The sequence below is a fragment of the Phaseolus vulgaris genome, chromosome 11 (genome assembly GCF_051622355.1).
Source record: "Phaseolus vulgaris cultivar YP4 chromosome 11, ASM5162235v1, whole genome shotgun sequence".
Taxonomy (NCBI): Eukaryota; Viridiplantae; Streptophyta; class Magnoliopsida; order Fabales; family Fabaceae; genus Phaseolus; species Phaseolus vulgaris.
Genome location: NC_143508.1, coordinates 49832641 through 49855049, shown reverse-complemented (window position 1 = coordinate 49855049; position 22409 = coordinate 49832641). Strand labels below are relative to the sequence as shown.

The following is a 22409-nucleotide window of genomic DNA, read 5'->3' as shown; positions in this document are numbered from 1 at the left end:
ATTTAAATAATTATAGTTAAAATCAACAAAAATAATATCAATTTTATAAATAATATACTAGAACATGCACCAAAACATAAATATTGATTTTATTGAGTGTTGCTATAAGAAATTGCAGGGCATTTCATTACTAACTAATACCTAATAACTAAAAACTAATACAACTTTATGTATCTTGGTCTTGGACACAAGATATATATATATATATAAATATTGGTGTACAGAATGATACCAAAATTTGGTGGGCTAAATATACAGTGAACTTCTAACCGCCAGAAAACTGCCAGGACCGAGCATCTTATATTAACTATTTATCCTAAATCAATATCAACCCCTCCAAAAAGGGGAGAAATGAGAAAGCAAAGTGCCTAATATCACAAAAATTAAATTTCAGTCAAAAAAAGGCTTGGTAGGATCACATACCATGTCTCCTAAAATCCCTTCCATTCACAATCATGCAACAAGTTTTGCTTGGTGCTGGGCTACTGATCTAAGTTGAAAAGGATGGGATCAAATAACCCTAAACCATCTATGGATGAATGTTAATCATGGCGTCGCTTTGATTTTCTACGCTTCCCTAGGATTTTTAGCATGTTATCAGTGACATCGGGAGGAGATTTATCATCTTCATGCTGATTGTTGTCAGAAGTGTGAGTCAACCAAGCCAATGCCTCTATAGCAGCATCCCTTTCTGCAAGTTGCTTGTTTCTCTTCGGTTTGCCAACAAATTGCATTCCCTTAAACTCCACCAGTGCCCTAAACTCATTCGTCTTTAGATGTTTGGTTTTGTATTTTGGAGGGGAGTGTCCTGCTCGCATCAACAGTGTTTGCAGCAAGCTCTTGGGATTTGTCCCATCTTTTGTGAATTTATTTTCATCATTAGAGACCCTATTAGAGGCCCTAGGCTTCTGGCTTTCACGACCAAACACAAATCTTCCTTCGCATTGATCCCCGGAAACCAGCTCCTGAACAGCAAGCACCAAGTACTTCCCTTCCTTGTGAATGTCAATGCTAGGATCTTCAAGCTGCATTAGTACAAACCCATTATCGTTTTATTTATCTTGAACCATCATAACAGATTAACATTATGAGTTCAACTAAAAATAACATTATTAGAAAAAGTTAAAGCAAACTTCATGCACCAACCTCTCATATTTGGTCAGTAAACAAAGAATAGTATTGCAAGGAAACAATATCTACTAACCTTCTTCTGGATAAGCTTATCGAGCTCTTCCTTAAGCTTCAAATAGCAGTCGGCTAAATTAGGATCCATGAAGAAGTCAACATATCCATCTAACATTTTCAGATGCCCAGCCTAAAGACATGAGAGGGGAGAAGAAAGAAAAGGGTGATGTACTGAAATCCATGGAGATGATCTACTGGAAGAAGCATGTGAATCAATTAACTAATCACCTGTATCCCATTACTTAGAGCACCACCAAACAGGATAAGTATTGAATCAGATACACCAGTGGAATCACGGATGAAAACTGCATTGACCTTAACTTTCTCGCCAAAAACCAACCATGGGTATGGAATGGTCTGGTAACGTGCATTCACTGAATTCTGGTCAAAATGATAAAACTAACCATCAGGAGAAGAAGAATACTATAGGGGCAGGGAAGGGTATCTCATAAACCACAGCGAAGGAGACATACTAAAAAACAGGCACTGAAAACAAAACAATGTTTCCTTAAGAGCAAAACTCAACAAAAATTTAACTGGGAAAGGACAGATATAACACCATAGGTAATTTTCGTATCATTTTCCAATTAAATTGGCTTTTCATCTCAGTAATTATTACTGCCGATTTAAATAACTGAGATGAAGGCAGCAGTTACCAAGATGAAATTTTAATTTTAAATGGAACAGTACTCAAAACATAATATATCTAAGTTTCATCAGTTGCTAAAAGGATTGAATATGAACGATTATATATGACATAATTTTATACATTGAAGGTGATACGATAAATTTAAATTCGTCTGTCACTTACAGCATATAATAAAACCTGGCCATCATCCATTGTTTTAAATGACATGGATGTCTCCCTGTGCTGCACAGAGGAAGAACTAATTAAATAAATAAACTGATAAAAACTCAACTTGTAAGCTAGATGTGAAACTTACTACGGAGAAAAAAAATTATACGAAACAAATAACTCACCACCACTGATGCTATGCCAGGAAAGAGTCCAGAACAAATGATTGCACGCACAAGAGACTGATTGTGACTCAATTTGTTAATCATGCTTGTATCCGCATCTACCAAGCCAGCATCTTTCAAGATGAAGCTAAACTGCTTCCGAAGTGAATGAATAGCCTGAAGAGTTTGGGCAGAGAGAAAATTTCTCCAGCAGTATTCATAAGATGATCCTTCTCTTTCTGCATCTTTCCATCCTTCATATGCTCGAACAAGAGCCATATGATCACTGTAATCTTTGGCAGAAAACCTAGACTTTGCTGTCCCTGCTAACTGAAAACAAGCTATACTTAGTTAGTTTAAGTGTAAACTCAACCTTTCTGGTCAAAATAATGTGTGACAATGGGCATATAGCACAAAAAATGAAAAGGTTCAAAGACTAGTTAATATGGCCCACCTTATATCAAATTATTACTATTGTAGTACATGGGAATCACAACATCAGATACCAAGATGAAGGGGAAATTAAGTCTAGGGTGAGGTGATAACTAATGCATAACCAACCAAAAAAAATGTGCAAGTTCTAAGCTGAAAGTCCAAATTTAGTCCAACAACAGTAGTGAGCACACCTTCTAATGCATCCCATAGTTAATTGTCACTATGTTAAGCAGACAGTGATCACTAAGTTGTGGAGCAAAAAAAAGGGAAAGGGTAGTGGGGACTGAAGGTTTCTGTGAGAATGAAGGGAATGTGATTGGTAATCAACCCAGAGAATGGCAATGTAACAACCTGCACAAGAGGCAGGTTGGGGGAAGGAAGCAGATTGAAAGAGAGAACGGAAGAAGGTTTGAGTACAAATTGGAAGGGAGGTAACTGTGTTTTTTAAGAGTCTGTAGTGTCTCTATCTCTAACACTAACTTTTATCTCAGTTAGTGTTAGTATTTGTTTTGCACAAATCATTATTTATAATGATAAGTGGAAAGAAATAGATGAAATATATTTCTGAGATATCTTACAAATGTGATTACAGTCTCTATTTATAGACTGTTTTACAACCTAATTAAAGAAAGAAATAATAGACAATGAAAGCCAGAAATAATGAGTGTTTAAAGTTGTACAAATCAAATCAAATCAAATCACTACCAAATCTGTCCTAATAAATATAAAATGGAATCTGCACTTAATTATAACATAATTCTCCTGATTATGCAACACTCCCCCTCAAGTTGGTGAATGTATATCTATCATTCCCAACTTGCAAGTAAGATCTTCGAATTGTTTTGTGGAAAGTCTCTTAGTAAACATATCTGCCAATTGGAGTCTTGAAGGGATGTACTCAGTGGCTATAAGACCATCATCCAACTTCTCTTTAATAAAATGTCGGTCTATCTCTACGTGCTTTGTTCGATCATGTTGAACCGGATTGTGTGCAATACTGATAGCGGACTTATTATCACATGCCAAACCCATAGGAGCTTCATATTTTATTTTTAGGTCATCAAGTATAATCTTCATCCATAAGAGTTCACACACCCCTTGAGCCATGGCTCTAAATTCTGCCTCTGCACTTGATCTTGCAACTACATTTTGCTTCTTGCTCCTCCATGTCACCAGATTTCCACCCAAGAACATGCAGTACCCTGTGGTGGATCTCCTATCAACAATCGATCCTGCATAGTCAGCATCAGTATATACTTTCATGGATAAGTTTTCCCCCTTTTTGAATAGCAATCCTTTTCCTGGAGAGGCTTTTAAGTACTGAATAATTTTATCTACTGCCTGCAAGTGTCTTTCTCTTGGATCATGCATAAATTGACTAACCACACTAACTGCATAGGCTATATCTGGCCTAGTGTGTGAAAGATAAATGAGTTTTCCCACAAGTCTTTGATATTGTGTCTTCTCCACTTTTGGGTTTTCCTCATCATTCCCAATCCTATGATTTTGCTCTATTGGCACTCCAGTGGGCTTACAACCCAACTTACCAATCTCTTTGAGAAGATCAAGGATGTATTTCCTTTGAGAAATAAAGATGCCCTGTCTCGAGTAAGCAACCTCTATCCCAAGGAAGTACTTCAGCTTCCCAAGATCCTTCATTTCAAATTGAGCAGCTAGTCTCTCCCTCAAATTTTGTTTTTCAATCTCATCATCACCTGTAATAATCATATCATCTACATAGATCAAAAGTAGAGTGAGTTTACCATTCTGAGAATGTTTTATAAACAGAGTATGGTCACCTTGGCTTTGTCGGTACCCCAAAGATACCATAGCTTGAGTAAACCTTCCAAACCAAGCACGAGGTGATTGTTTAAGACCATATAGGGCCTTCTTAAGTCTGCACGCCTTATTCCCTTCATTAACAATACCATAACCAGGTGGAATCTCCATGTATACTTCTTCCTCCAAGCTTCCATGCAAGAAGGCATTTTTAACATCAAATTGATGCATTGCCCAACCAAAGTGTGCTGCCAGGGAGAGAATAATCCTGACGGTATTCATTTTTGCCACTGGAGCAAAAGTCTCCTCATAATCGATCCCATAGGTTTGAGTGTACCCTTTTGCAACCAACCTTGCTTTATACCGATCGAGTGTGCCATCAGACTTATACTTAATTGTGTATATCCACCTACAACCCACTGCTTTCTTATCTTTTGGTCTCTCTACAATCTCCCAAGTCTCATTCCTTTCTAACGCGCTCATTTCTTCATTCATGGCTCGAATCCAGTTCTCATCTTTTAAGGCTTCTTGTACCGATGAAGGGATTTTGATAGAATCAATAGCTGAAAGAAAACTCTGGTGCTGCATAGAAAGTTTTTCTGTAGACACAAATTGGGATATAGGATATTTGGCACAAGATCTTTTTTCTTTTCTCAAGGCAATAGGTAAATCATTTAGGTTAGGTTCAAAAGCAGTATTTAAGGTGTCCTCAAGAGTCTCACTGGTATGAGTTCTTACCTCCGGTTCAGACAATTGAAGTTGCTGTTCGACCAGGACGGGTTCTTGTTGCCTTCGCTGATATTGTTTTCCAAAATATTTGTCTTCATTATTCTTCTCTGGTAATGATGTTGGTGTAGGGTCTTTGTCATCCTCCCTAAGAACGAAATCCTGCAACAAAGGAAAAGGTGGCAACTCAAGGTCCTCAGCTTCTTGAATACTCTCCCCCTGAAGCTGAGAACTAGGAAAGAAAGACTCTGTTTCATGGAAGGTGACATCTTTGGAAATATACACTTTACGACTTTGAGGATGATAACATTTGTACCCCTTTTTGTTGGGGGCATAACCGATGAAGACACATTTGATGGCACGAGGATCTAACTTACCCCGATAAGGACTATGAACATGGACAAAAGCAGGACAACCAAAGACACGATTCTGAAGACTATTCAACATGGGAATAGAAGGATAGAATGTGGTCATAACCTGAATAGGAGTAACACTCTCTAAAACCCGAGAGGGTAATCTATTAATCAAATAAGTGGCAGTCAGGACTGCTTCCCCCCAGTAAGATCTAGGAACAGATGTTTGGAAAAGTAAAGCTCGAGTAACCTCAAGGAGATGACAATTTTTCCTTTCAGCAACCCCATTTTGTTGAGGAGTGTCCACACAGGTTAATTCATGAACAACTCCATTTTCCTCAAGGAACTTGGAAAGGTTTTGGTTCACATATTCTCTTCCATTATCAGAACGCAATCTCTTAATTGGACTTTCAAATTGTGTTTGAATCATTCTGTAAAACTTTACAAACAAGTGAAAAACTTCAGACTTATCTTTCATGAGGAATATCCAAGTAACCCGAGTACAATCATCAATAAATGAAACAAACCATTTTGCACCCGAGATATTAGGAATAGGTGAAGGTCCCCATACATCTGAATGAATAAGATCAAAAGGTTTAGAACTTTTATTACCATTGGGAGGAAAAGTTGTCCGATGGTGTTTAGCAAACTGACAAACATCACAATGAAATGACTCAGCAGACACTTTTGTAAATAAAACAGGAAATAAGGACTTTAGGGTACTAAATGGAGGATGACCAAGACGTCTGTGTTGAAGCCATATTTGAGAGGATGACCAAGATTCACGACCTTGCTGAAAATTAGAAGTGTGTGCCTGTAGTCTAGCACCCTTTTTACTTTCTTCATGTTGTAAATAATATAACCCGCCCTGCTCTTTAGCAATTCCAATAGTCTTCCCCGTGGCAAGATCCTGAAAAACACAATGGGAAGGGAAAAATACCACTGCACAATTTAAATCTTGGGTAATCTTTTGAATAGACAAGAGGTTATTGGATAGTTTGGGAACATGAAGCACATTTTTTAAAGGAAATGAAGGTTGAAGGTGAATGTTACCACAACCATTAATGGGGGTAGTGGAACCATTAGCAACAGTAATATATGGCTTACCGGATAAAGTAGTGTAGGATGAAAAAAAAGAGGAATGAGGTGTCATATGATCAGTAGCACCAGAGTCTATAATCCAGATATTTTCAGTACTAGAAGCATTAAAGGATAAAAAACTAGAACTCTTACCACTCATAGTAAAGGAACAATAGCTAGATGGCTTACTAAGGGAGTCCATGAGAGTTCAAAACCAACTTTTTTCAGATTGGCAAAATTTGATCCTGTTCACGCACAAAAAAAAAATCCGCCGGAAAAATTTTCCGGTGGCGGTTTCCGGCGAGCAGTGGCAGTTCTGGCGAGCGACGGAAGTAGTGGTCGGTGGTGGTGGTCGGCGGTGGTCAATGGCGGTGGCAGTAACGGTCAATGGTGCAAGGTGGTGGTGGTGATCAATGGAGAAAGGATAAGGAAAATAAAAAGTTGCAGCAATGAAGGCTGTCCAACAAAAAAAAATAATTGCAGCAATGAAGGCTGTCAAGAAAAATGATTACAGCAATGAAGGCTATCAAGGAAAATGATTACAGCAATGAAGGCTAAAAAAAAAAATTGCGGAAGCAGAGTCTCCTAGATCAGGAGCTCTGATACCAAGTGGAAAGAAATAGATGAAATATATTTCTGAGATATCTTACAAATGTGATTACAGTCTCTATTTATAGACTGTTTTACAACCTAATTAAAGAAAGAAATAATAGACAATGAAAGCCAGAAATAATGAGTGTTTAAAGTTGTACAAATCAAATCAAATCAAATCACTACCAAATCTGTCCTAATAAATATAAAATGGAATCTGCACTTAATTATAACATAATTCTCCTGATTATGCAACATGATATTTTACATGAATTAGGAACATAAAGAACATTATCAATAGATAAAGAAGGAAGATGAATAGTACCAACATCATGTGATGAAACCCTAGAGACATTGATGATCATGGTAACAGAAAGTAAATAACCTGAAGTAGACAGAGAAGAGAAAAAATATTTGTTACTAGTAATGCGATCAGCGACACCTGAGTCTATAACCCAAGGACCAAGAGAATAGGAGGGAGTGAGGCCAGAAAAATATGTACATGTGTGTGCAATAGAAGCAAAGCAGTGGAACTAGTGTTCTGACGATCTTCATACCATTTGACATATTTCATTGAAAATAGAAGGTTGTCCTGAGTTATCAGCTGAAGTAGGGCCCAAAGTAGATGGTTGCAAAGGAGCGCTTTTGAACAACTGCAACAGATCCAGGAGAACTATCATGTAAGGCATAACAACTATCAATTTTGTGGCCTAGCTTGTACATGTTCACACTTGTGACGCCCTTTGCCCGACTTGCGAGGGTGATAGCGATCATCATGTTGAGATACCAGAGGGGAAGAGTCATTATCGAAAGCAAGTATATAATTGGTTGGCTTAGATGGCACTCGTAAAAGGGTGGAAAAAGTGGAATTAGAATTGGGTACAACTGGGGATCCCAAAATTTGATCACCAACAAGTGAATAATCATCAGGAAGTCCATGTAAAACCAATAACATGAAGAACTTTGACATTTACTCGAGTTCTTTAGAAAGAATGGGAGGCAAGAGGCAATAACTCATTGAAGTCGCGAAGAAGAGCATGAACTTTACCTAGATATTCAGCCATTGTACCATCAAGACATCTAGGGGAAATAATATTGAAGAGATTGTGACAAACACCATAAAGACATTGAGTATCATTGGTATACAATAATTTGGCCTATTCCCAAACTTTTGAACATGTCTCAAAGCACGAAATACTTTTTTAAAGATAAGTGAATAGTAGACTTGAAACAATGCATAATTAAGCATCAATTTTCAACCAGTGGGAAATCTCATTTTCAACAATAATGGCCACACTCTAGGTAAGATGATCAACATAACCCTAACTCTTAAGCGATAGTACTCGCAATCGGAAAGGGTCAGACGTGTCACCACGCGCTACGGAAAACAGTGGCGGTGACGCTGCTTGGAGAGGCACACAAGGGCGCATCAGAGCTCTGATTGTAGCAATCTTTGTGACGTGTGGGTTGCCTAGCCAGGACAATCTAAACAGAGGTGTCACCGGTCCAAACCGTGGTGGCAGCGAAGCAATGGATGTGGCAAAAAAAAAAATCACCAATGAACAAAGTGGGTTCACCAAGAAGGAAATGATTTTAACCTAGCTTTGATACCATGTGAAAATAAAGTAAAAAAAAGTACAAGATTAATCTTTTGTGTATAATGAACACATACGGTTATGCATTTATAGATAAGAAAGATACAAAACGTATGAGCTAAGCCCGTTACATCTAACAAATTGCATGCACCATTAGACTCAGTTATGAGAAGCCATTTTTAATTTATTTTGTTAGAACAAAGAAAAGAGACATAGATAGATTGAAATTGTGTCTCTAAATACTGCACAGGTAAAGGTTTATACAGATCTATAGAATAAATACACATGAATGGAGGATATAAGATTTCCTCTAAACAACAAATAATATGCCTATAAACTATATTTATTACAATAATATATTTTATTTCCAGATTTTCAACATATTTATTTACAAATCTCAATATATCTAACACTATTGTAGTCACTATTCATCCTAAAAATGAGATTATCCATTTCCGTTAAACGTTTGCTTAATCACATTCAGGGATATTGTATAAGTTATTCATCATGTATTGACCTAACAACTTAACCTTTTGGAATTTGGTACATGAAATATTTACCAAAATTAGTCATAAAATATTGAAGCACAGGTTTGTATTCATTGTTTTGCTACATAGCCAAACTCATAGTTAGAATCAGTTGTGCACAAAAAGGTAAATGAGATGACTCACATCCTTCTTGTCTTGGGGCAAAAGAAATGGATCCCTGACACTAAGGCCAGCTACAACTGTAAGAACAGGATCAAAGCATCGAAATATAGCTCCCATTATTAACATTTTGCCCAGCTTGGGATCTACAGGAAGTATAGAGAGAAAACTCCCTGATTGAAAGAAAATGGAAACAAAGTAATTACTTATAACCATGAAAAATACTCATAGGCACATGAAAAACCAAGCAAATAGTACAGAAAAAATAGACTCACCAAGATTTGTAAGATTTTCTTTTTCATCTAGTGCACCAATCAACTTGAGGAAATCAATAGCATTTTGAACCTGTTCCATTACAGCCCAATCAATCACAAGGTCTCAAATAGCATGTATGTATGCAAACTGCAGGAAATTAAATAATGGATTGATGCGCTCTCTCCATTTGTCCAAGTTCAAAAACAATCAGAAAATGGAATTTGACTTAGTTAACAAATATAGTCGAATAGTTCAACATTTTAATATTCAATTTCTCAACACCATAACACCTTTTAGATATTAATAAGCACCTATCTCCAAGCCAATATCATTATTTTCATACTGAAAAACAAAGGTTTGAGGCTAAATTGCTTTCATTTAAATTCCTTATATTTTAAAAATGTTTTGTTCTGGCAAACAATTCAAATTTTCAATTTGGGTAAGGTAATTTAATTTCTACTATATCCAATATATATGTGTGAGTTGTGTGTAAATAATATAGGACAAAGATCAAATAACACCAGCTTAAGTTACACCAACTATGACACCTTCAATAACATTCTATAAATGTACCTTTTTAGCTTTTATAATTTATCCGTTGAATCGAAATTACATATTACCTTGATTGTGTTATACTTTAGGAAAAAAAATAGCAACAATAAAATGATAATTAATAAGTTCATATTTTTGGATATATGCTAAGAATTTTATATTATAAATTATATCAATTTTGATGGATAAAAATAAAGTAACAAATAATTTTAGACTAATATAATTTCTTGTAGACATCATCTAAATAATAGGAACTTTCAATCCAACAGAGTGTTTTGAAAATAAACTATCTAACAAAGAGTTAATAAAAATGTTATAGTAGTGTAACTTAAACTGATGTCATTTTATTGCTCTTCTAGATTTTATGTGTCTGTACGTGTATGGGTCAAGATCCATTTACACAATGTGTAAGAGTTAGTTAAATTACACCTTTAAAAACTTTTTTATAGAAAGCAAATTTAATTAATCCAATGGTTGAATTTCATATTCTAGTTAATAATATCATGTCATGTCTACACAATTTCATGCAATCTAAAAATTATTTAGAAATTTATAACATCACTTAACTTTAATATATAATATGATATTTAAATATATATATATATATATACATATTCATTATTAGATAACATATATATAAAAATTTAAATTATGTGAAAAATTTTATACAGGATCCTTAAGAATCATGGCTAGATTGGTTAAATTTGCATTGTACAAAAACTTAGTGAAGGTGTAATTTTAACTAACTTTTACACATGATTTCAACATCTCAACATCTCAACGATGGAGAGAGTATGAAGAGAGAGAAATTAAGAGATGAACAGTACAGAGAATTTCAAAATCATACCTTTTAGGTAGAATTTGAAATTTTACAATTTCAGTAATTAAATTACTTTTTTGAACTTCTAGAATTTTAATTCTTTTAAAATTTACTGTCCCAACCGTATATTAGTCATTAAGCATTTTAAATTCTCTATAAAAATGAATTACCCTCTAAAAATTATAAGATTTATACAAATATACATTACAACGAAAGAGCAATGTCACTTACGGTTCGTGGCTCTGGTGCCTGTAAAGCTGCTGATAAGAACTCTCCTATGCTCTCAACCTGCAAACTTTTTATTTGCAAGCAAAGAGAGTTCAAAGGTGTTCTCAGTAGTTCAGGAAGTTGATATTCAGAAAAGGCTTCATAAACACATTTGGGGTAAAGGTGGTAGCATTCTCCTGGCTGCACACGACCAGCCCTACCCCTTCTCTGCAACCAAAGAGGCCAACAAAAAATAAGACAATTTGTTGCATGTTTGACTGTATAGCAAAAACAATAATGATTATGAACATGCAGCATAAAAAAGCATCCCCCAACTTTCAGAATTTAAAAGACAAATGACGAGAAAAAGGATGAATTTTGCAAGCAGCAAAAATATAAAGATCTAAAAATAAGGGGTTAATTTCACTTTGTTTCCTCTTCAAGAAATCCCACTTGTTAATGATGGGACTTTCATTCAAAACCCTTGATTATCAACACCCAAATTAGCCAATTTATAAGCACAATTATTGTCTTCCCTAAAACCTCATTTGACATTTCTTCTTTTCCATGTTTTTAAACAAATAATTGTCAATACTATACATACAGCTTGTATTAGTTCATTATGTAAAATGTATTTGAACTCTTGGTAATTTGCCAGCTTAGCAGAGTTAGTTACTGCCAGTTGTTGTTTTCTTGTAAAAAGGGTAACAATTCTCTATGTACCATAAATCCTGATTTCATAGTCTAGAGATTCAAAACTTCAATAACAAACTTTTCAGTTTACTAATTTTTTCTCAAATTCTCTAAATCTCTGAATTTTAATGTAATCAGAGCTTGACACCATTTCCATGGATTTAGATCCTTGTACTCTCACCTTCACAACCTCAAATGGAACATCTCAGGCCAGATCCATTGGCCTTGTGATCTCTTTCATGACTTTGTCCAAGCATATTGATTGCTAACACCCATGGCAATTTTGGGAAAAGATTCATCATTTTCAATCTAAAACACAATGTGAGCTCATCAGTTATTCTCTAAGCTTCACAACACCAAAAAAGGTGTACTTCAGAGACTAAATATATCTTGGGATCTTCTGCAGAGAGAAGATATGGCCTCTGCGAAGAACATTTATACTCCCCCCTCTGCCAACTGGAAGGTGTGCTATAGTTCAGATTATCTTGATGATGCTGCCACCTACAGGTCCATTGCAGGTGCTCTTGATTGCACGCCTATCACTCAGCAAGAGATAGGCTATGCAGTAAATAAGATCTGCCAATTGATAGGACAACTCTTAACTCTCAGTCAAATGGATTCTTTGTTATCATCCCGGTAGTACTTTGTACCTCAGTCTTACCATGCAGCCTGCTTTCACTAGTCTTCCTCTCACTCTGCAAATATTTTGCCATGCTGATTGGGCCTCTAATGTTGATGATAGAAGGTCCACATCTAGAGCTTGTAGTTGTGTGTTCCTTGGTCCAAACCATGTTTCATGTGGTCTAAAACCCTTGCTCACTCCAGTGTTGAAGCAGAGTATCAGAACCTTGCCTTGGCAACCTCTGAAGATTATTTGGGTCCAGTTGCTTCTGCATGAACCCCAAATTCAGCTTCCTACTCCAGCCTTCTAACTGTGACAATTGAAGCACTATTGCTTTAAGCCATAATCCAGTCCTTCATTTTCGGACTAAACTCATGGAATTAGACAAGTTTTTTGTCCGAGTAAAGGTCCTTAACAAGTCACTCATTCTTTCCTATGTTCTAGCTCAAGAACAAGCTGTTGGCATTCACACCGAGCCTTTGGCAAGCTTCAGTGTACTCCACTGAGACAAACTCAGGGTACTTAGATCTTCTCAGCTACCACCCTGAGTTTGAGGAGGAATGATACATTTTACACAGAACTTCTATTAGTTCATTATGTAAAATGTCTTTGTCTCCTAGGTAATTAGTCAGCTCAGCCTGATTAGTTAGTGAAAACTGCTTTTTCCAGTTAATAACTGTTATAAGTTCTCTACGTACCATAAATCCCTATCTCTTTAGAGATTCAGAACTTCAACAATAACCTTTTCAGTTTACTAATTTTCTGCCAAATTCTCTAAATCAGAATTCTTTAAGTACTATGACAAGTGAGCAGAAGAGTGTATATGGTAGACCTGGAAAATTTCACACCTTTCTCCATTTTCAGCCACCACTGCCATGGCACCAAGACAGTTTAGGTAGATGACTGTGGAACATCTTTTTTTAAGTGTTCTTTAAATTTACAGTAAGGTTTTTGAACCTTTTCTTCACCCTCTTCTACCATCACTCTCACTTTCTTCTTTTCTCCTATTCACCGTCCTCCACCAAAGGCTATATTATTTTCAAATAAACAACATAAATATTTACCAGGAAAAAAAATAGGAAAATATCAGATAACAACAGTATATACAGTAGGGAATGGAGCATCAGTATCAGCATGAACACTACAAAAGTAAAAAGCATCAACAGTGAATGCTTAAGAGATGTAGATACTTGCCTGACGTGCAGATGCTTGTGATATCCAAGAAGGTAGAAGACAAGGTGTGTTATTTAAAGCATCATATGTTGTCTCTTTTGCTTTTCCACAATCGACCACAAAAACTATGTCATTGATTGTAATACTTGCCTCAGCCATATTTGTAGCAAGTATTACTTTCCTTATATTTGGAGGTGGTTTCTCAAATATGAGTTTCTACAAACAATATAAAGCAAGATTTTAAATTATTTATCAGCAAAATAACAGGGGGGGAAAGATAATCAATTATCAGCAAAATATAAAAAAAAAAAAAAATTCTATTATCATCATAGAACTCAATACTGTCTACACCATCAATTAATTTATGATCAATTAGATTGATTCTATATTTATGTTAATAGCCTAAAATAGAGTAACTGAATATTCCGTTATTATGTTATCTCCCCTGTAAATGAATACTTCAGTAGTAATTTAAACACATAGAATTCATCATATACCTAGTTTCTCTCTTCTCAACAATAACAAAAAAGTACATGACAACAGATAACTTTTCAAATAAGAGAGCAAGAAAAATGAACTGCAAATTAATGACAAGGTCTAAGAAGGCATTCCCAGAAATATATATAGCAAGACTTGCTTTTGAACCTAGAAATTCTAATAATGTGATATGCCTATCCTATAACAAGATACAAAATGATAAGTGGATCCTTATTTATTTATTTATGCTATTTTCTTCGTATCCAGCCTCCTCCTAATCTATTTTCCCTTTTTTCCATAATACGATTTATTATCCTATCCAAAAACTGTTAAGGATAATGAGAGCTAAATAAGGGCAGTTGATAGTCAATTAGTCCACTATAGTTTTAAAATGGTTATAAAAAAGACATTAGATTAGAGTGGGTTTGGTATTTTATTCATGAAGGGAGAAATCATTTGTGAAGAGCAAATGTGAAATGCCTGGAGATAATATTCTTTGCTGTATACATTTTCACTCAATCAATGATATCATTCTTCTTTTATCTCTATTTTCCACTTTGGTTCCTAACAACAAATTGGTTGTAAATGTAAATCCTATAAGGAGATACTTGTTTTCCTTGTAAATCCTATAATTTATTATTACTTTATATAATTAAATTTCAAAGAAAAACATAAAATAATCCAATCAATGACTAAATTCAATGTGTTCCCAACCAAAAGACATGATAGGTTAATCACACACAAATACAGATCACATAAAGAGAAAAAATAAATGTTCACGAATAAATGGAGATACAATAGCACCAAAAGGATCCAACAAAGGAAATAATCAACCTGCTCTGAAGTTGCCATTGAACCATGACACGTTAGAAGTAGAATCCTATTGGGATCTCCTAAAAGAGGATGTGCTTTAAGTTGATCTCTTAAGGAACTTATATCCTCCCATCCCGTCATAAACACTAAGACAGCACCTGGTCGTTCCTTCCGACATATATGGCATAGAACAGCCTCAATGAGATTAAACCCTATGCAGTCAGGTGCCCAAGATGCCATTGAATCACGTGCCCTGGAGCTGTAGTTCTCAAAGTTTGATTTTGAAAGAGCATCCTGTTCAACAGTATGAAAATAAAAGATCATTTTTCCAACATAATTCAGCTTAAGTTTCTAAGACAAACAAGGAATATCCAGTCACATCATCTCATTTTAGAGATAACAGAGAACTGCAGAATATTACTAAAAAATAGGAGGCAATTGCACAAGAGGCACCACTTATTCCTGGAAATAGGAGCAATTAATCTTTCTTACTTTTCCTAGTAGTTAACCAGGTTCAATGTATCTTAGGAAGTTGTGATAATTGAATTGTTGTCTTGAAAATAGCTGAAGTTATTTATCACCTATCTAACTCTTTTGATTATAAATAGATCAATATACTGGGTGGAAAGTCAATCTCAAGCCAAAAAAGAGTATCTACATTGTTTTGGGCAACACAGAAGTTAAACATAGATGCAATTAAAAATATAAACACTCTATGCCATCACTGTTGTGATAAAAAAAATGTTGATGGCCAAGATTGAGAATAAACAATTCTGTTTTAGCACCAAAATAAGCCATAATTGAGAGGATGGACGATCTCTTTCTGTCTTCCTTCCTTATCATTATTCAATTTTTTCATCTCCTTCCCTATGGCTCAATGCACTGAAATATTGATAAGGAAACCGAACCAGAATGAAGAGGGTGGTAACTTTGCTATCACGTCAATAAGATAAATGTATAAGAGAATGTCAACATCCCAACAACCCAGACTACTCATTTAGTGTTGGCGGACATGGTGATAGGATCTAATATCAATTGAAAAGAACCGTAGCATGTAAGTGATATATTGTAAACCGCTTCTGGCTTTCCTTACAGTGGATAGTTGTGAGTGTGTTGTGCCAGCTGTCTACTAAACATTTTACAGTACATTTTCAGACTAAACATTTCTCACTTCCACAATTGCAGAAACGCACAGAAAAATCATGAAGAGAGATTCTTAAGCATCAATTGAACTTGTACATAAATATTAATAGCCAAATTTTTAAGGTTGCAGCACACCTCAACAAGAGAATTGATCTGATTTTTCCTCTTCCGTGGTGCTAATTGTTTTTGTGTTTTCCACAGTTTCTCTTGACCATAATCATCAATTTGGTTGAAGGAAGTCAACTTGTATCCAGTCATTTCCAACACATCTTCTAAAAAGTGAGATCTAACAGGATAGGTGAAACCCTGGGCAATGAAAACAAAACAATTGAAACCACATTGTTTTATGAATAAACATTGCAAAATACAGAAAAAAAAAAAAAGCTTACAACAAACAAGCATCTATCGCATGAAATGGTTGACACATTGCATGTATATGATATAGCATCTAATAAACATTGCGAACAAAAACTATCAACAATTTGTTGCTTATTTCCTTTTCTTTCACCAATTATCATCAGAGAAACTGAAGCTAAAAAACATTGTTAAAAAAGGAAAGGAAACTGCAGAAGCCTTACTGAATGCAACCTATTTTATTATTCTAGTGATTTGCTTTCATTCATCTTAAGCAGGTCTTCATACAATCACTCACTGTATATACCATATCTGACAATTCTATTGCTCTATTTTCCTTCTTCTGGAACCAAGGCTTCAAACCCACTCACTCAAAATATATGACATATAAGTAACTTATCGTTACTCTTTCTAGTCCTTCAGAGATATAGGTTTCATGTAGTCACTTTATGAGACCATTAAGGCTAAGAAGGGGAAGAATGACATCACCAGATAACATTTTAGTGTCCTTGGCAATTAGAAAGTCAAAAGTAAGGTCCAATATCCACAATGTGGGGCACTGCACTCAGGCTGAATCATACCATGCGTTACTGTTCATTCACATTTCAGAAATTGATCAAACAATCCTAGATGTGATTCGTTATGAGTTTGACAACTATGTTAATAACTGTTTTGTGGCCATAGGAAGATAAGCTAACCACATTCTAAACTTTGCCTCACAATGGAATATATAGCAGTTTAAAAAATGTCTTAAATGCATTAAAGATCGAGAACAAATTTGGACACACAAACTGCATGTACAGTCATCCAACCAATCACTAACATACCTTCCCGCCTAGCATACAACAATTTGAATGTCAAACATTTAATTGCATATACATGGGCTTCTAACATTTGGAATGATTTAAGTTCAACTGTCAACACAAAAAAAAACTCAACTAAAAACTATAGGATCATCTTACCGGAATTCGAAATGTGGGAGCACCTCCATAATAATTTGAAAAAAGCTCAGCATTCAAGGTGGCACTCATTAAAACCAACCTTAAATCCCGACGCCGTGGAAGCAGATCCTTTAGCACAATCAATAAGAAGTCTGAGACAAACACAAACCAACGGCGGAAAGCATAAGTCTTCTTAGATACTTCTTTAGCGCAATAACTGATATTAGATTGTCAGTTAGGAAACTACCTTCATTCATGCCTCTTTCATGAATTTCATCCACAAAAATATGGGTTACACCATTCAGATTTCGATCACTCAGCAACCTTCTAAGTAATATACCACTGGTACAAAATAGCAGATGGGTATTTTTCCCTTTCATTCCTTCCAATCGAACTTTGAAGCCAACCTATCAAAAAACCTCTGTTGTGGTATAGCAGCAAGAACAAAGATATTCCCAATTTTAAAATCCCATTCAAAAGCAAAAGAGTAGTTTATGAATCTTATATTTTCTTCATGACTAAGAATATGTGCATCTAAGTTTTCTTTACAATTACATGTATCTTAGTTTTGGTCCATTTCCAGAAATGCGGGGCTTACTGTTTCACCAAGAGGTTCTCCCCGCTCGGCTGACACTCTCTCAGATACTGCCATGGCAGATATCCTTCGAGGCTGCGTGCAAATAATGTTACAAAATGCTCCACGGCCAGACTCTATCTGTGATTCCAATACATATTGAGGAATTTGAGTGGTTTTACCACAGCCAGTCTCTCCAGATATAACTATCACCTACATCATTATTCATCAAAATAAGGTTTCAATTATGAAGACATAACCTCAACTGAGTTCATTCATTCAGTTCATTCATAGTGAAAACAATACAGTGATAACATATTTGATCTGAAAATTACTAGCACGATTTGAATAAGGGGGTTGAATTTAACTTAGTAAAATTCAATAAAATGGCATAATTATAAGGAGGTTGTAGAGCTGTTAAAAGTAACCTGATTATCACCACAAGCCTTCTCATCATTGTGAAATATTATATTAAGTACATAGCATTTATTAATTTTAAGTCAAATGAAAATACCAAACTATCATTCAAGGAAGGGGACAAAGGAATGATTATAAATCAATTTTAAAACATGTTTGACACAGGGCATGAAAAGGCCAATAAAACACCCAAATACCAAAAAAAGAAAAGGTGGTCTAATTTTGATGTGCCTTTCATTGCAATTTTTTCCACAGGGTGTAGTGCTGATTTCAAGGACCTATTACTGTATTTTAAGTGTTGGTTCAGTCCAATTCAGCTTAATTTTACCCACTTTACAGCTGCAGGTGATACTGGTTTGGTAGACAAAGACCTAATTGGTCTAGATTTTAGATCATTCAAATCTAACTATACTAAGTGTCAAAGTCCAGTTTCATTCTTCAGTTCTTATCTGTTTAGTTTTTATAATGATGTCCTAAAACCTTGTGGGATTATGGATACTCCATAGTGTTTGGTTTTCAAGGTTCAAAGTACTAAAGATGTGCTGATAGATAACCTGGCAGACATATAATGAAACACAATTAGCAAGCATACCTGATTGTGTGCTATAGCTTGAAGTAAACCTTGCTTTTCCATAAACGATGGTAGAGATTTCCGGAATTCCAGCATCTTCCTGCCTTCAGGTGATTCCTATACACAAAGAAGTACAACATACATAATTTAAAGCCAAAAATATGCAAATTATTTCAAGAACCTTCAACTTTATTAAAAAGAATTACAAAGACATCCATAAGTAAAATAAATGGTATTTTTGACAATCTCAATTCACTAAAAAATATTTGTTGGCTAAAAATATAGGCATAATGTAAGAAGCCCATTATGCAGACTCAATAAAACATATAGAAACCACATGTACCATACTCATATACCAAGAATCAGCGGAGCTATATGCAACAATACAAACTTGCATCTTGACTCTCTGTGTGTGCATCATGTACACAACCATTTTTTAACTATTTGGCTCTAGAGTTCTTAATGGCATGAAAATATCCTACGTTCATAGAAGTAGGGCATTTTTAAAAACAACGAAAATATGATTATTTGTTTGTAAGATTGCTAAAAGAAAACATGCATACCATCAACCAACTCCAAACTTCATTTGCAAGCTTTTAATACGAACATGCAAATATCTGATTGGTAAGCCTTCAGATAAATCATGGATTTTCAAATTTGAATAGCAATTAATACTAAGCTCTTCCATTTCTCAACACACAAGTGATCTCAGCCAGGAAGACAGCAATAGTATCATTTATGAGCAAGTAACTGATTTTAAAGGAAAGTTGTTACTTCTTCCAATACACAACAAAACAAAGGCAAACAAATAACATGCTACAAAAAGTACTGTACAACAAACAGCAGAACAGTGGCTGTTGGACAACCTAAAAAATTGGAACCTAGTCTCCTTGTAGCATTTAATCTTCAGTGAGTGTGTAATTGTGTATAAGATATCATCTATGCAAGGACAAACTATAGTTTCATTTTAAGTTAGAATAACCACCCAGACAAACTAATAATTTTGATATGAAATTAGAACAAAAAAGAAAATTAACAAATTACAAAAATAAACCCAACAGTCACAGACTCTTAATTGTGACTAATTCAAGTATGTGTGATACCAAACAAAAATCTAACAGGAAAATTCAAGAAATCAAACAAAACCTGCCAAGCTCTTTGCATATTGCGCATCCTCAAACTCCTCTTCTGGAGAACCTTTTCCATAACAGATTCATCCACAAAAGAATCAGTATTTTCATCCATGTCTATTTCTTTGACTTCATTGGCAGAGTTCACATCATCCAGGCTGCCAGTTGCCTTTGCAGAATTCAACTGAAGTCTATCAAGGTATTCCTGCAGCAAACCCTCAACCCTCCTTTGCAAGCTTAGTGGAATAACCACCTGTGACAATGGAATGTAGGAGAATTATTTTTCTAGGATACAACCAATCCTAGTACAAGTTGAAGTTTTCTACCCACAGTCGTAACCAAGTTATTACCTCTCTTTGTGGACGTTTGTCATCCAAATCTGGACGGTAGTTGGGAAGAGGCACCTTGCTTGCAACAACCACCTTTCCAAACAACTCACTGTGCATTATGACAACCAAAAACACCAATCATTGATTGAAAACAATAAGACAAAGATTCTTTTAAAAGTTTGAATATCTCTTTTTTTTTCTCATTTCACAAGGCATGAGTAAAAGTCTATTATTTTTTACCTGTATAGCCCCATTCTTTTGGCAAGGTTAGCTATCTGTTCATAGTCCCTCCTATCTTTTCTATCTCTTGATACAATCTCCTGGTCCTTTTCGCTGCGTAACAGCATGCTGAGTTTCCATTTCCACTCGTCCACATTGGCCACCGTAGACGATACCTACAATAACCATTACATTTTCTCAGAAATAGTAGCCCTGTTACCAGAGCTGATCATGGTTTTCAGAACCTACAGAATACAGCAAACTAGCTTCAATTTTATCCAAGTTGAACCTTGATCAAATTCCATTTTCCATTGAAAAGCCTCAGCATTCTTAACAAACATATTTATTTTTATTGTACAAAACATATCCATAACCAGTTAATAGGTACTTAAATATCTTTAACTTCAGCAATCCATTAAATTCTAGCCATTATATTTCAATTTAATCCATGCAAACAAAACATATTGAAATAACCACACGCAAAGCGAGTTAAAATACCTAAACAAAACCAAAATCACTTCCACCAAAACCACAAGTGAAACATCTAAACATATTCCGTAAACAATAAAATTTTATATAAAAAAAACAGAGAGAGAAAGAAGAACCTGCTGGTTCTCAAAGTCACATTCGTATTCATCATCGGAGAACTGTTCGACGGAATAGTAGCTGGAGAAGAGGCGCGTGGCGGCGACGGACTTCGCGTTTCGTATGGAAGAAGGGAGAAACCTGAAGAGTGAGGTTGAGGTAGGAGAAGAAGAAGAAGCGACGCAGTGACAAGTGTGATGGTGAAGTTGGAGGGACTTGGCACGTGCTATGAGCAGTGACACTGCAAACTTTGAATTGCGCATCGTTGTAGAGGCATTGCGGTGTTGCTCTGCAACCTCTTCACGCCCAAGAGTGTCGCAATGGTGTTTGAAATGTGAAGAAGAGAGATTCGTCGGGTCGAACTCTTTCAACCCGAATCGTTTTAAGTTTTGGGTTGTTTTAGGGTTGGGTCGGACTACCCGTTTATGAAAATCGAATGAAAAAGGCAAAATATAAGGTTTTTTTAATGCAATTACGTAAACTTGAGAAAATTTATATTTAGATAAATATAGATTAATTTAGTAATGTAGATTACATCCTTTAATTAAATTTATCAATTTCATTATTTTTATAAATAAAACTTAGCTTTCTTTATTTTTTTCATTTTTTAATAAAATGTTAACTCATAGCAACAAACCAGAAGAGATGGAAATAATAAGTGGTGAATTTTTTTATTGAATTTATCGAAATGGATAAATTTTAAAAATTTTATAGAAATTAATAAATTATAACCTATAAGGCTCATATTTTTTTTTAAATGACTTATCCGTGTCAGACACATAATTTATTAGGTATATTGCCGCATCCCGAAGGATTAGGTCCATTTTTTACAGGTCAGTGGAATCTTTATGCTCAAAACCCCGATTCCAATAATCATATATTTGGTACCCCTCAAGGAGCAGGAACTGCTATTCTAACACTTCTCGGGGGATTTCATCCGCAAACTCAAAGTTTATGGTTGACCGATATTGCACACCATCATTTAGCTATTGCATTTATTTTTCTAGTTGCTGGCCATATGTATAGAACTAACTTCGGGATTGGTCACAGTATTAAAGATCTTTTAGAAGTACATACTCCTCCGGGAGGTAGATTGGGGCGTGGACATAAGGGTCTTTATGACACAATCAATAATTCAATTCATTTTCAATTAGGTCTTGCTCTAGCCTCTTTAGGGGTTATT

The 22409-nt window shown here is 35.3% G+C and overlaps 1 protein-coding gene across 2 annotated transcripts; it reads right to left on the bottom strand.

The window, feature by feature from the left end:
* Positions 1-67: 67 nt before the first annotated feature.
* ABO6 (DEA(D/H)-box RNA helicase family protein) lies at positions 68-21645 on the bottom strand. 2 transcript variants are annotated; one of them, XM_068623509.2, is made up of 19 exons: positions 21247-21645; positions 20663-20817; positions 20444-20531; positions 20110-20346; positions 18985-19080; positions 18000-18188; positions 17649-17808; positions 17423-17553; positions 16242-16412; positions 14985-15257; positions 13695-13889; positions 11210-11413; positions 9627-9696; positions 9376-9524; positions 2167-2475; positions 1997-2056; positions 1414-1566; positions 1205-1315; positions 68-1025 (listed from the first exon to the last, which is right to left on the bottom strand). In XM_068623509.2, exons 1-19 carry the CDS (start codon positions 21487-21489, stop codon positions 543-545), a joined length of 3477 nt encoding a protein of 1158 aa, XP_068479610.2. In that variant the 5' UTR covers positions 21490-21645; the 3' UTR covers positions 68-542. The 2 variants fall into 2 exon arrangements, with proteins under 2 accessions (XP_068479610.2, XP_090153087.1); XM_090296961.1 differs by having other exon boundaries at positions 17649-17822; positions 21247-21540.
* Between the last annotated feature and the right edge of the window lie 764 nt (positions 21646-22409).

Bases quoted from the DNA above. Each gene is read 5' to 3' on its own strand.
- ABO6 (XM_068623509.2), bottom strand. From the start codon at position 21,489: ATGCGCAATTCAAAGTTTGCAGTGTCACTGCTCATAGCACGTGCCAAG. The intron at 20,818-21,246 runs GTTCTTCTTTCT...TGGTTATTGTAG, and splicing joins GTGACTTTGAGAACCAGCAG to GTATCGTCTACGGTGGCCAA. The intron at 20,347-20,443 runs GTAATAACTTGG...CCATTGTCACAG, and splicing joins ACAAACGTCCACAAAGAGAG to GTGGTTATTCCACTAAGCTT.